We start from the raw sequence: 14525 nt of genomic DNA, 5'->3' as shown, positions 1-14525 counted from the left end.
CATATAAGAATATCATCTCTTAAGTCCAGTTAAGTTCAAGAAGGAAACTAGGCACAGTGGTGTATGCCTGTAATCCCAGCAGCTTGGGAGGCTAAGGCAGGAGGATCATGAGTTCAAAGCCAGCCTTGGCAACTTATTGAGGCCCTAAGCAACTTAGTGAGATCCTTATCCTGTCTCAAAATATAAAAAGGGCTGAGATGTGGCTCAGTGGTTAAGCATACCTGGATTCAATCCCCAGCACCCCCCCCCCCCAACAAAAAAAATTCAAGAGGAAAATATATGTCATCAACGTTTGGAAGATTCAGATAAATATCTACCAAAATTACATCTCTATTCTTAACTCTGCTGTCTAGCTTCAACACAGATAAACATTTCATCACCTCTCGTGGTTTTGTGAAATTAGGAACAAGAAATTTCAGTCCTTTCTACATAAGATTTATTTACAAACAATATTAACTGACACTTGCAGCAAGGTCCTATGATTATTAACTGAAGTTTATACATTGCTCAAGATAATATACAGATATGTGTACCTACCTACCTGTCTTTCAACCTATCTACAAAAGTAACAGTTGTCTCAGAAGCTGTCAGGAAGGCAGGAGTAGAGAAAACATGGGAACAGAATTCTGGAGTCTCAGTTCTGATGTCAGCTCCAACTTACACAAGAGACTTTAATCTTTTTCTCCCACTGATAAAACTAGGTTAAGCCTGATGATCAACAGGATTCCTTCTGGTGTAAAATATACAATGACTTATTCTACAACAATGCCATTCCCACTGCTACTAACTCAGAGTGATCAAAATGAAAAGATTTTTGTTATATACATGTACATACACAAACCCACACGTCATTCTTACAGAACCAACCAACCACTTTCACAAAGTCTTAAAAGAGAAAAAAGAGCAAGAGGAAGTCTGTGGTTAAATAATATAATTCCAACAACTCATAAAGTCCTAAGCCCGCTATGAAACAGTTGTTGCTTATTTTCTTTGTATATATATATTATACTTGCCTTTTCACAATGCTCACTTTTTAAAAAGCACTATTTCATGTGAGGCATCTAATAAGAAGGTCACTTTTCAGAAATCATGAGCCTATCAGAGAAACTGAATGGTATTTCATCAGTTGTCTCGACTGGCACATTACTTCTACTGAAGTGGCAGGAGTAATGATGGGTATGATAATTTGAAATAAATGCATTAGGAGTCCGGCTGCAATGACACCTGTCTGATGGCATAACACTGTTTGAATTACTAAGATGTGAATGGTAGACACCATGGAATGAGTCCTGAGATGAATGATAGTGCCCTGCTCCCCCCAAGGTGGATGTGGAGCTATGGTAAGGCCCATCGGACATAAGACGTGTATGAGGGCAAGTCTTTCTTCCCAGACTTCGATGCATGTCTAATTTAGCGATGAGAGGCTTCCCGACGTTCACTTCCTGCTTCTCCTCCACAGTGTCTTCCAGTCCTGAGTACTGATAAGACAAACATACTGTGAAGATTAGATGTTCCTGAAAAGGAAAAGAAATGAGGTTTACCATTTTATCAATGTTAAAAATATCAATCTTAAGATATAATTCCCATACATACAACAAAAAGCCATTCAGCCCTCTATCCTAGGTTCCAATTCTCAAGGCATCCTCTCCCTCTCCCCTAAATCAAAAAAGGCTGGCCATTAGCCATCTTCTTTTCCTTCCTTCAATACTTAACTGAACAAGATAATGGGCTAAACCTTTAAGAGATGACTTTAGCTAGTACATAGTTATGTGGCTATGAATAAGTTAAAAACTCAACTTTTCTAAGGATATGACTTTATTAGAAAGTTTAACCATGTAGAGCTAGCTTCTCATTAGCAAATCAACTAGAAATTTAAAAAGATTAAAGAGAAATTCCATACTAATTTGCTGTATATTCTGTGGAAAGTCATAGAACAAGGAAATGATTCAAAAATGCTAAGATATTTAAAAGTAGAATATGCTCTATTTTCCTAACTTCTCAGGAGTATGGATGATAAACACATATACTCTCACACAAAAGTCCTCAAGCCACTACCAGGGATAGAATATAATGACACTGAGAGGACCCACTGTAGATCGGTTATCTCAACTTCAATTTAATAACCAATAAAACAGCATATGTATGGATTTTGCCAACAGACTTTTCAGTTTCAAATTTTTCATTAGTAGCTATAATTAGGAAAAGTAGTACCTTTAATTTTTGCAGTGAACTGAGTCTTGTATACAGGCAATGCTTGGGAAGATCCTTTGATACTAAATAGCTGCCAGTTTCTTCAGGAGTTCCTTTATTTGCATCTTTTGGATCAATATCCAGGTCCTGCGGGGGGAAAAAATCAGTGAATGTTATTAATGAAATCAATCAGTCACACACTGTCTATGGTAGAACATCTTGACAGGTATTGCTCTCATGAATTTGACATAAGTAGTGATTCCTTACCCAGGATTAAAGAAGCATTGAAAACCACATTCTATGATTACAATAGAATTGTAAATTCTGTACTAATATATTTAAAAAGTAAAGTTAGCTCTGAAAGGGTAGTGCTAACTTTACTACTCTTTGAAATACTTATTATCCTACTCAAGTTTCTTTTTCAGTAGACAGAACCCCATTAGTAATTAGCTCCTGAATTCTTTCTCGTTATGATCATATGTTTAGAATATTTAAGAAGAATAAATGAATAAGCTAAAGTCAGCCCTTCCCTTTTTCTTTTTTTAGAGTCAATCACTGGTGAAGGATACTGCCCTTCTGCTTTTATGGAGGGACACACCAGCAACACTGGGTGGCCTAACCTGAGCAGTGCTGCTATCACTGGAGGCCGGTTGGAACTAACTGAGGGATTCCGTACTAAATCATTTGCTGTCACATGAAGCAATAGGTTCCACGAAGTCTCTATAAATAATAAAAGTGACATTTTGGACTTGTTTCTCTTAGTCCTTGCTTACTTCTCAGTTTGTCATACCTATGTAGAAAGATGGGTACTATTTATTAGATTCTTTTGATCAATAAAAAATAAATACTAGAAATAAATGTTTGGAAAGAATAGAATTAGACTTCTATTCTTCCAATATATGACCATAACTTTACAAGTAAGTTTTATGTGTTATAATAACACAATGGAAACAATAGTTTTTAAAAGAAAATCCCCCCCACTCTATATATGTACATGTATGTATAAATAAAATATTTTGTTCTTCTACATTTGACATCCTATTTAAGGTCTGAGAAAGGCATCTTTTCTGAGTGAACTTTAGACATTTTAAAATTAGACAAACTTAAGGTATTTTGGCAAAAATAATAAATATCATGATCAATGTTTCTAAACTACAAAGAAGTAACACTTATATAAATATATTTCCCTTATATTTACCATCAACTTTTAAGTTTTTAAAAGTTTAGAAGTCCTTTTTTTTGTGTGTATGTGTGTGTGTGTGTGCACGCTGAGTACTGAACCCAAGGCCTCCTCACATGTGCTAGGCAAGTGCTCTACCACTGAGCTACATCTCCAGCTCAAAAGTTCAGTTCACAATACCCCTTTTATTTTTCTTCCCAGAACTGGGGTTTGAAATCAGGGGTACTCCACCACAGACACACATCCCAAACCCTTTTTTATTTTTTGAAACAATGTCTCATCTTGCTAAGCTGCCAAGGATGTTCTTGAACTTGTGATCATACTAGCCTCCTGCCTCAGCCTTTTGAATTGCTGGGATTATGGTAAGTATCACCACGCCCAGCTAATATCACTGAGTTTAAATAAAAAATAAAATAAAAAAAGGAGAGACTTACAAGTGGGAAATCAGTAACATATGCATCACACATTATTATCTCAGGTGGTTTGTGGACTATACTTGTATAGATTATCATGACGTTGGAAAACTCAGCTGCAAATCCTAATTGAATCTGAACACCACATTGAAATTTAAGACACATACTTTCTGGAAGTTCTGAAAAAGAACAATAGGGACAACTTATAAAGAGTGCTTGGTAAATTTTCTGATAAAATAGCTAGTATTCTGTATAGGATAAAATACAATTAGAGACTTTTCTTTTGCTTAAAAAATGTTATATAACCAATATTATTTAAACACATATTTTTGCTGGCTAAACATATCAAATCTTTTATTATAATTCTTGCCCATCTGCATATATACTTTACTTAGTGGTAATCAAGAGTATATGCACAATTATAGATATATTTTCACTGATGTCTCAATCTTCATGACAATAATGTTTTTCTGGTTCTGGAATGAAATCCAGGGTCTCATGAATGTTAGGCAATGCTCTACCAGTGAGCATTTTTCACTTTTTATTTGAAGACAGGGTCTTGCTAAGTTGCCTAGGCTGGCCTTGAACTTGGGATTCTCCTCCCTCGGCTGCTGGGATTACAGATGTGGGCCACCGCACTACCTTCTCTTACCATTTTATATTATTAAAAAACCAAAAAAGCTATCTACTTATTAAATTTGTTACAAATAACTTCTACCTGACTTTCTAGTCTTATTTTATAGAAGGTTTTGTTTCCTATTGATCTTTACCACTGTCACTTTGTGTTGTTCAGACTTATTTACAGAAAAGACATTCTATTTTAATTACTATGCAATTATCTGGAATGCCAAGATAATATGTTTACAGCACTTTACCCTTTAATGTGCTCTAATATGTTAATTTGCTAAAACTATTATAAACAGAAATATGCTTTATAGGCATTCAATAAATGTAATTATTTTTCAATTATTTCTAGCAAGAGATTCACAGAATAGATATTTGGAACTCAAGGGAAAAATCTAAAATCTTTATTACAGTCAATAATTCAAACTTATTTTTTCACTAAATCATAAAAGGTAAACTGCAAAATAATTGCCAAAATGTAATTTAGGCTACAGATAGGATTTTTATCTCACCTTTTCCCTTTTATAACCCCAAACCAATAAAGTGTCACAGAGAGAATGGCAGTAATATTCATGGGCCACGCATGTCTTTCAATCACAGCAATCCTATCTAGTAGGATTTCACCCTCATGTTATAGATAACATGTTTACCAGGTGATAGAAACCAGGTCAGAACCCAGACCTGACTAGACAGCTACACACTTCAGTAGTTACAGTATAAGACAAGCTAAAGACTATATACTACACAAATAAAAAAATTAACTCATTTAAAAAACACAAAAATAAAACATACTCAGTTAAATTTTACCAATGGTAAAAACAATGGGCTAAAATTTTTGAAATCTTTAACATTAAATAAATTGGTATAATATCTATAATTTAAACATTTGAATTTGCCCACTAAGCCAAAAATTTTCACTATAAAATTGGGAGGAAATCTATTTAATCAGAATAAAAAAAAACTTAACAATTTAAAGTAAGTTTATGATAGAAAGATTTCACAAGAAATCTACCATACCATGAGCCTTGGCCCACTGTAGATTGCGCACTAGAGATTCTGCAGAATGAGCTGTGCCCTGAATTGGATCGGTGAGTGCTCTCTTCTCAGACAAACTGCTTCGAATCTCTAGAGCTTGTTTGCCTTTGGTAAGGTGACATTTACCCATATCTAAAAAAAATAAGAAAGTAAGTAGTATTTTTAAAGCCAGCAATTCTTTTGTTATGTTTATAACATTTAGCTAAGAACTCTCTTATAAATCAGATTATATTCTCAAAATGATCCACTGACTCAAAAAATGTTTACTGAGCACTTACTCAGACATAGATTAAGGTGCCAGTGATGTAGCAGTAAGCAAAAACAAAAATACTGGACCAGTTTCTAAGAGCTGAAAGTATTTTTCTAAAAAAGCAGTCATGATAATTTTGTGTCTATATTGGCTTACACTATGACCCAGCAATTCTAAATCTTAAATTTATATCCCAAAGAAACTCTTGTAGGCACACCCTAGGAGACATATACAAGAATGTTACAGCAGCACTATTCCCAGTAGGAAAATGCAGAAGTAACTCAAATGCCCATCAACAGGAGAGTAGGTGGAAAGAAAATATGTTTTAATAGTGGAATTTTTACACAGAAGTCACAATGAATGAATTATAGTTATGTAATAATATCAATCTTGGCAATATAATATTAATTGAAAAAACTTTTAGTCAAGTCCTGAGAGACTACATATTGTGTAATATCTTTCTATAAAGTTAAACACAACCTAAAACAAAAATATACATAATTTTGGGGGACATATGGAAACTCTTTTTTGCCCCTTTCTTGGTACTGGGGACTGAACCCAGGGGCACTTAACCACTGAGCCACATTCCTTGTCCTTTTTATTTTTTATTTTGAGTCAAGGTCTTACTAAGTTGCTGAGGCTGGCCTTAAACTTGCGATCCTCCTGCCTCAGCCTCCTGAGCTGCTGGGATTACTGGCATGAACCACTATCCCTGGCAGAACATATAGAAACTCAATAAAACTATGTAAGAAAGAAACTGAGGGCTGGGATGTGGCTCAGTAGTAGAGATGTTTACCTGGCATGCATGAGACCCTGGGTTCCATCCCTAGCACTACAAGAAAAATTCACACACCGCCCCCCCCCCCCCCCCCCCCGCCAAAAAAAAAGAAACAAACTAAAGAAATGATAAATGGTGGTATTTAGAAATGATTATTATCATGGAAGGTGGCAGGGAACAGATAGAGGAAACATAACTAGATGTAGATTTCTGTAAATGTCTTAGATTCAGATTGTGCATCTGTTCATAATACATACCTCAGAAGGAAGTTTGTGGGTACTACTAATTAAATAAGCTTTTTTGTTTTGTTTCTGTAGTGCTGGGATCAAATCCACATGCTCGGCAAGTCCCCTACCACTACGCTACATCCCCAGCCTGTTTTATTCTATTTTTAGTCAGGATCTTGCAAAGTTGCCCAGGCTGTCCCTGAATTTGGGATTGTCCTGTCTCAGTCTCCTAAGTCACTGGGATTATAGGCTTGTGCCACTGTGCCTGACTAAATAAGTGTTTATTTCTAGCAGGTCTTGGAGTTTAAATATGAAGATCATTTTCAGATATCTGAAAGCCAAACTGACAAACTAGACTAGTGAGCATTCATTTTGCCATTTCAATCAACTGAATAGGCTGTACTGAATAGTACAAAAAATTATATTCTGGAGCTACAACTATTACAGCGAAAATTTGTTTCATATTTTGTTTTATTTGTACATAGCTGGAATTGGCAATTTTAATTAAGGAGACATGGTAGATCTAAAAAAGATCAGCAAAAAGCAAAACTTTCCTAAGAAGTTTATAAGAAATAAAAAAATAATCACATTACATACCAAGATGCCATTTGTTGTCATGGCAACTTGGTAAGTAAACCTATATGGGTAAGTGTGGAACTTTTTTTTTTTAATACTTTAAAAAATAACTTTATTTAAACTGGAACAAGACAGATATACCCTCTTTCACCACTTCTATTTAACATAGTTCTTGAAACACTGGCAATTAGATAAAAGAAATTAAAGGGACACATATAGGAAAAGAAGAACTCAAAATGGCACTATTGGCTGATGATATGATTCTATACCTGGAAGGCCCTAAAGTTCCAACAGAAAACTCCTAGAACTAGTAAATGAATTCAGCAAAGTAGCAGGATATAAAATCACACCCATAAATCAAAGGCGTTTCTGTATATCAGTGACAAATCCTCAGAAAAGGAAATGAGGAAAACTACCCCATTCTCAATAGCTTCAAACAACAACAACAACAACAACAACAACAACAAAACAAAAACAAAACAAAAAAACACTTGGGAATCTTGGATAGGCAGAATTAATATTATCAAAATGACATACTTCCAAAAGCACTATACAGATTTCATGCAATTCTGATCAAAATTCCAATGACATTCCTCATAGAAATAGAAAAAGCAATCATGAAATTCATCTGGAAAAATAGAGACCCAGAATAGTAAAGCAAACCTTAGCAAGAAGAGTGAAGTAGGTGGCATCACTATACCAGGCCTTAAACTATGCTACAGAGCAATAGTAACAAAAACATATGGTATTGGCACCAAAATAGACTGGTAGACCAATGGTACAGAACAGAGGACACAGAGACTAACCCACAAAACTACAATATTATTTTATATTAGACAAAGGTGCCAAGAACATGCATTGGAGAAAAGAGCCTCTTCAACAAATGGTGCTGGGAAACCGGAAATCCATATGCAACAAAATGAAATTAAACCCCTATCTCTCACCATGCACAAAACTCAACTCAAAATGGATCAAGGACTTAGGAATACAACCAGAGACCCTGTGTCTAATAGAAGAAAAAGGAGGCTCTAATCTCTATCATGTGGGATTAGGCCCCAACTTCCTTAATAAGACTCCCGTGGCACACAAATTAAAATCAAGAATCAATAAATGGGATGGACTCAAACTAAAAAGCTTCTTCTCAGCAAAAGAAACAGTCTGTGAGGTGAATAGAGAGCCTACATCTTGGGAGCAAATCTTTACCCCTCACACAGCAGATAGAGCACTAATCACTAGGGTATATAAAGAACTCAAAAAGCTAAACACCAAAAAAACAAATAACCCAATCAATAAGTGGGCCAAGAACCTGAAGAGACACTTCTCAGAAGATGATGTACAATCAACAAATACATGAAAAAATGTTCATCATCACTAGCAATTAGAGAAATGCAAATCAAAAACACTCTAAGATTTCATCTCACTCCAGTCAGAATGGCAGCTATTATGCATACAAACAACAATAAGTGTTGGTGAAGATGTGGGGAAAAAGGTACACTCATACACTGCTGGTGGGACTGCAAATCGGTTCAGCCAATATGGAAAGCAGTATGGAGATTTCTTGGAAAATTGGGAATGGAACCACCATTTCACCTACCCAGCTATCCCTCTCATCGGTCTATACCCAAGACTTAAAAACAGCATACTATAGGAACACAGCCATATCAATGTTTATAGCAACACAATAGTAATTCAATTCACAATAGCTAAACTGTGGAACCAACCTAGATGGCCTTCAGTAGATGAATGGATAAAAAAAAAATGTGGCATATATATACAATGGAATATTACTCAGCAATAAAAGAGAATAAAATCATGGCATTTGCAGGTAAACGGATGGAGTTAGAGAAGACAATGCTAAGTGAAGTTAGTCAATCCCAAAAAAACAAATGCCGAATGTTTTCTTTGATATAAGGAGGCTGATTCATAGTGGGACAGGGAGAGGGAGCATGGGAGGAATAGATGAACTCCAGATAGGACAGAGAGGTGGGAGGGGAAGGGAGGGAGCATGGGGTAATTAATGATGGTGGAATGTGATGATCATTATTATCCAAAGTACAGGTATGAAGACACAAATTGATGTGAATATACTATGTATACAACCAGAGACATAAAAAATTGTGCTCTATATAATAAGAATTGTAATGCAGTCTGCTGTCATATATAGATAAAATTAAAAAAAAATAAAGTTAATACCTAAAAAAATAAACTTTTATTTATTGCCTAAAAAATACTTTTTATTTTTATTTTTTATTGGTTGTTCAAAACATTACAAAGCTCTTGACATATCATATTTCATACATTATAAAAAATACTTTTAAAAATAACTTTATTTATTTGTTTTTATGTGGTGCTAAGGAACAAACCCAGTGTCTCATTTGTGCTAGGCGAACCCTCTACCACTAAGCCACAACTCCAGTCTGGTGCTTTCTGTTGTTTTAAAATAGTTGAAATATTCACTCATTCATGATACTAGGGATTGAACCCAGGAATATTCTGCCTCTGAGCTACATCTCTAGCCCCTTTTGTCCAAGCTGGTTTGTGATCCTCCCTGTTTCAGCCTTCCTAATAGTACACAGAGCTTAAAATATACTTTAAAAATGAAATTAGACTAAAAACACTTTAGAGGCTCTGAAGCACCTTAATGGATCTCAGTATAAAAATAACTAATATAATCCAAATATTTTACTTTTTTTTTTTTTGTTTGTTTTAAGCAGAAGAATCTTTTCTTCAATTGACACTTATAGGGAAGCCCAATGTGTAAATGAATTAAAAGCAGAACTTCTCTGGAAAAAAACAGGAGGGTGGGGAGAAAACCCAAAGCCCTGGCAGGCTACATTAAGAGAGTGGTTAAGTCATGGGGTATAACTAAAATATCTACATTGACAAAAACATGAAAATAAATGTTACTGACAGTTGCCAGTGAAATAACTTACACTCAAACTGTCATCTCAGGAACATCCATGAAACTCATTTTTAGGGAGTGCTAGTTTGCACTAGCATTACCTTATTTTTCGTCTGGATCATAAAAGGACATTTCCACAACACTGTAATCTACTGATGTAACACATACTTATTCAGACCTGACAGGAGCACAGACAGCAAGCACTGTACTAGAAGGCAGGGCAGGGGACAAGAGGATATAGAAGACACAGCATTAGACCTCTAGGATCAAGCCTTTACAGCAGGCTTCAAAAATACTAAGTTCACCAATTAAAGAATGAACTTGGCTTTTTCTATCAGAGTGTCAAAATTTCTGTAAGATTCTCTCTCTAATCCCAGAAGAGACTGTTCACTGGCCTTTTATCCCCCCTTTCTTCCAGGCAAGTACAGTGGGCAGCATCAAGGCACCAGGCACAAAAACAAGGTATAGTTCTGAGGATTACTTTATCACTGTGTCTGATGTCAGCCCTGTCAGCTAAGTGATACTGCACAAATGCCATGAAGCTAAGACTGCATGGAGAGAAGAAAGGAATTAAATAGCAGGAGCTCTGATGAACATTACATTTAAAAATTGTTTTATAAAATAAATGTCAATTCCAAATCCACATGGTACTAGTAAGAATAAAATAATCACCAAACAGGGAACCCTGAGTAGGTTTATCTCCCACTCCTTTTTCTGAGTTGATTTCTTTCTTTAAATTTTACCTTCTGCAACTTCATCCAGTAACACAGTAATTTTTTTATCTTCTAATAATCTATCTTTTAAAAATTTCATGAAGATTCCATTTGCCAATCCAGAATGCTGGATTTCAAAAGCTTCTGCTCCTTGACACCTTAAAAACACCAAGAGAAAGAAGTGAAATAAACCAGGCACAGAAAGCCAAAAGCCACATTCTTATTTACATGTGGAGGCTAATCAAATCAAACACAGAGAAGCAGAAGGCAGAATGGTGATTCCTGGAGACTGGCAAGTAGGGGGAGTGGGAGTTGCTGGTCAAAGGACAAAATGCTATTAGACAGTAAATATTTTGAGGTGATGAATGCGTTAATTTGTTTGATCCATGACTCCACTTTGTACTCCATAAATACATAAAACTATACTTTGTCAATATCCACTGAATAAGAAATTAAAGAAAGAAGTTTTTAAAGAAGCAAATACTTGCTACCTGGAGTATCCATGTACAGTGATGAGCTTCATTCTCTCTCCTCCTCCCCTACAATGACATCCCTAATTAAAGAGTTATCTTTAAGCAGGAACTAAATGCATTGGTGCTTAGTAATAAGATACCAAGACATTTGGTGCTGATGTCAAGTATTTAAAACTTTGCACCAAGAACATCAAGGAGGCAAATTTATGTCTAGATATCTATGCATCTAGGCCTCTAATCTCCAATCAAAAGAAAACATCAAAGAATAAATAAAGGAATCCCAACATAAGCATAAAATTTTCTTACGTGGCATATCCAAACACAATATTGGCAGTGACTTTTAGTGCATCCAAGATTGGAATGGTGTCATCATAATCATTTCTATTTAAAAGGAAGAAAGGAGAGAAGGACAGATACAAATGTGAAAAGTTGAACAGTATTCTTTAAAGAATATAAATAATATAATGAAAAATACAATATAATTTTAGTAGAAATTATTTAAAATTGCAGGTTCCAAATTGCTTCATCTAGTCAGCAATTTATTTACCAAAAATAATCTCAGGCTCCTGCACACACAAAAAGGCAAACAGTCACATCTTCTGTTAGCTTTAAAACTGGAGGTACATTTAAACTTGGGCATTGGGTTTGATTGGTAAATGCTGAGAAAGTGAAAAGCAGTAAATCCAATAATCATTGGTTCTGTTCCTTAGCAATGCAGTGGCAGGCAAATGGGATCCAAACCTTTAAACATTTGCTTCAGCTATCCTTTCAATATTTGCAGATCCAGGGCTAACTAGTGATGTGTCCTAACTCTAGGGGTATGGTTTTAATTCCTGAAGGAATAACTGTAGTGACTGTCAGAAACATGTTCAGGCATTCTGGAGAGTTAACTCTTTGTAGTGTGATAACCATGCCTTTTAGTTCTTCACTTTTATTCTCTGACAAACAGGAATAGAATAAAAATAATTTGATATACATAGAGAAACAAGGAATTTTTTCTAGTTTTCTTCTTTCAGTTTCAATTTATAATCAGAAATTCAAAAATTCAAATGGTTCTTGACTTCTTACAAGTTTGCCTTAGGTTTAATTTATCAAGGTTGATATTTAAAAACAAAAGTAATTTAATAAACATTAAAATTTTACCTTTTCCTACACATATCCAACAAGAATACATTGAGTCCAGTTTCTTTTTCTTGCATCAATTTCAGTATATTTTGTACACACAGGCAATTTTCAGACCTATATGGATTTGGAGCATCTACAGGGACCATAAAGCTGTTTCCAAAGTTTTCATAACCATGTCCTGCATAATATAATAACCCTGGAGAGAGGGGCAGGGAGAAAAGAGATAGATGTTAACTCTAAGAAACACTCAATATAAATTCAGTCAATGTTAACTTCCATTTTAAATTATTGAGGCAACAGTCTTTACTTAAATTCTGCATTTAAGACATCAAGATGCAGTATGAAGTGTATTCTAATTCATACAAGAATATATTTATAATATGAATTGCAGTTTTATCTCAGGTTGTATAAAGAAAAGGGTGTAGGACTGTTTTCCTGGCTCATTTATCTCAAAAGGTGAAGATTTCCTTCAGTGCACAGAAGTCTTAAATTCATCTGTGTATTCCTGGCACAAGGAAGGAGCTTAGGAAATATATAAAAGATGAACAGGCAAGCAATGTTCAACATCATGAGCCACTAGGAAAATGCAAATCAAAACCACAATAAGATATCACTTCACACTTACTAGGTTATCTATAGTAAAAAGAGAATAAAAAGTGCAAGTAAAGATGTAGAGAAATCGAGATCCAATTACTTCTGGAGGGAATATAACATGGTGTAAGAAGTTTAGAAAGTTTAACAATTCTTCAAAAAGGTAAACAAAAAATTACCATATGACCCAGCAATTCCACTCCTAGAGAACTGAAAACTTAAGTCCACTTAAAAACGTGTACCCAAAAACTTACAGCAGCATTATTCATAATATCCAGAAAGTGAAAACAATCCAAAAACCTACCTGCTGATAAACAGACAGGAAAAATGTGGTATATTCATATAGTGAAATATTATTCAGCCCTAAAATAATAAAGTCTGATACAGGCTACAATATGGATGAAACTTAAAATTTTTACACTAAGTAAAAGGCAGACATAAAAGACTATATATTAAATTTGCATTTATATGAAATGTTCAGAATAGGCAAGTCCATAAAGATAGAAAAAGGTAGGGTATGGAGGAAAAGTACTGACTACTAATGGGTTTCTTTTTGGGTTAAAGAAAGTAGAGAGTTGGTGATTACCAGTGCACAACTTTGGGGACAGTCTGACCCACTAAATTATACATTTTAAAAGTAAAATTGATACTAAGTATTCAAAATATGACTCTATTTCCCCATCAGTGACTTCACTGCTTATTTTGAATCTTCATGACTTTTTTTCTTTGATTGCCCTATATTTTAACCTATCCTCAAATAGCATCTCAAGTTCAGACTCCTGGGCAAGTTATCATTTGCTTATATCTTTCTAACATACTGCAATCTCTCCCTGCTTTGAAAAGTGGTGGCAGTACTTTTTAACAATCACTGGCTTTGACTAACATTGTATAGTTGTACACACACTTCAGTTTTTCTGATAGAAAATGATCATAGTGACATGTACTTTCATACAATCTAATTTTAATACATATAACACAATCTATAAATTATTCCTACCTACATAGATGAGAAAATTAAAAAGATTAAATGATTTGCTTAAAGTCATACAACTGATAGGTGAATAGACTCCACAGACAGTGCTTTGTCCCATTATATTAAGGAACTATAATTTTCTTGAGAGAATAGATCTTGTTCTTTATTCTCTATATTGCTCTCAGCAGTAGCACATTTCTTATCTGGACTGTGGATATGATAGGAATCCAGTAAGTACTTACTGAACTGCATTATATCAAACTGATCAAGACAGAATCAGATATAGAGCCCTTTTGTAAAGGGTCTGATTTAAGTAGAAGTGGTGCTATTCTAACTATGGGTATTAGAGAGCATCAACCAGAAAGCCTGGGTGCTACCCACATCATATCATTGAAAATGCATAGCTTTAGTAAGATTTGGTCTGGGAGAAGAAGCAAATTAGGGAGAGAAGAGAGGGAAGGTTTGTTTCCATTCA

General features: G+C 34.9%; 1 protein-coding gene across 3 annotated transcripts in view; it reads right to left on the bottom strand.

Moving 5' to 3' along the window:
* Nucleotides 1–419: 419 nt before the first annotated feature.
* Malt1 (MALT1 paracaspase) overlaps nt 420–14525 on the bottom strand; it is a 55705-nt gene continuing 41599 nt past the window's right edge. For all 3 annotated transcript variants that reach the window (XM_046419450.2, XM_046419452.2, XM_058571357.1), the window contains 7 exons: nt 12505–12682; nt 11668–11742; nt 10919–11046; nt 5425–5574; nt 3805–3962; nt 2212–2337; nt 420–1514 (listed from right to left, as the gene is read on the bottom strand). In XM_046419450.2, coding sequence (XP_046275406.1) covers nt 1074–1514; nt 2212–2337; nt 3805–3962; nt 5425–5574; nt 10919–11046; nt 11668–11742; nt 12505–12682 — 1256 coding nt within the window. In that variant the 3' untranslated portion in view covers nt 420–1073. The remainder of the gene's footprint in view (nt 1515–2211; nt 2338–3804; nt 3963–5424; nt 5575–10918; nt 11047–11667; nt 11743–12504; nt 12683–14525) is intronic.

This window comes from Marmota monax, unplaced genomic scaffold, assembly GCF_021218885.2.
Source record: "Marmota monax isolate L192 unplaced genomic scaffold, Marmota_monax_Labrador192_F-V1.1 WCK01_AAM20220418_F8-fsc00088, whole genome shotgun sequence".
Lineage (NCBI taxonomy): Eukaryota > Metazoa > Chordata > Mammalia > Rodentia > Sciuridae > Marmota > Marmota monax.
This window is presented reverse-complemented; position numbering and strand designations above follow the sequence as displayed.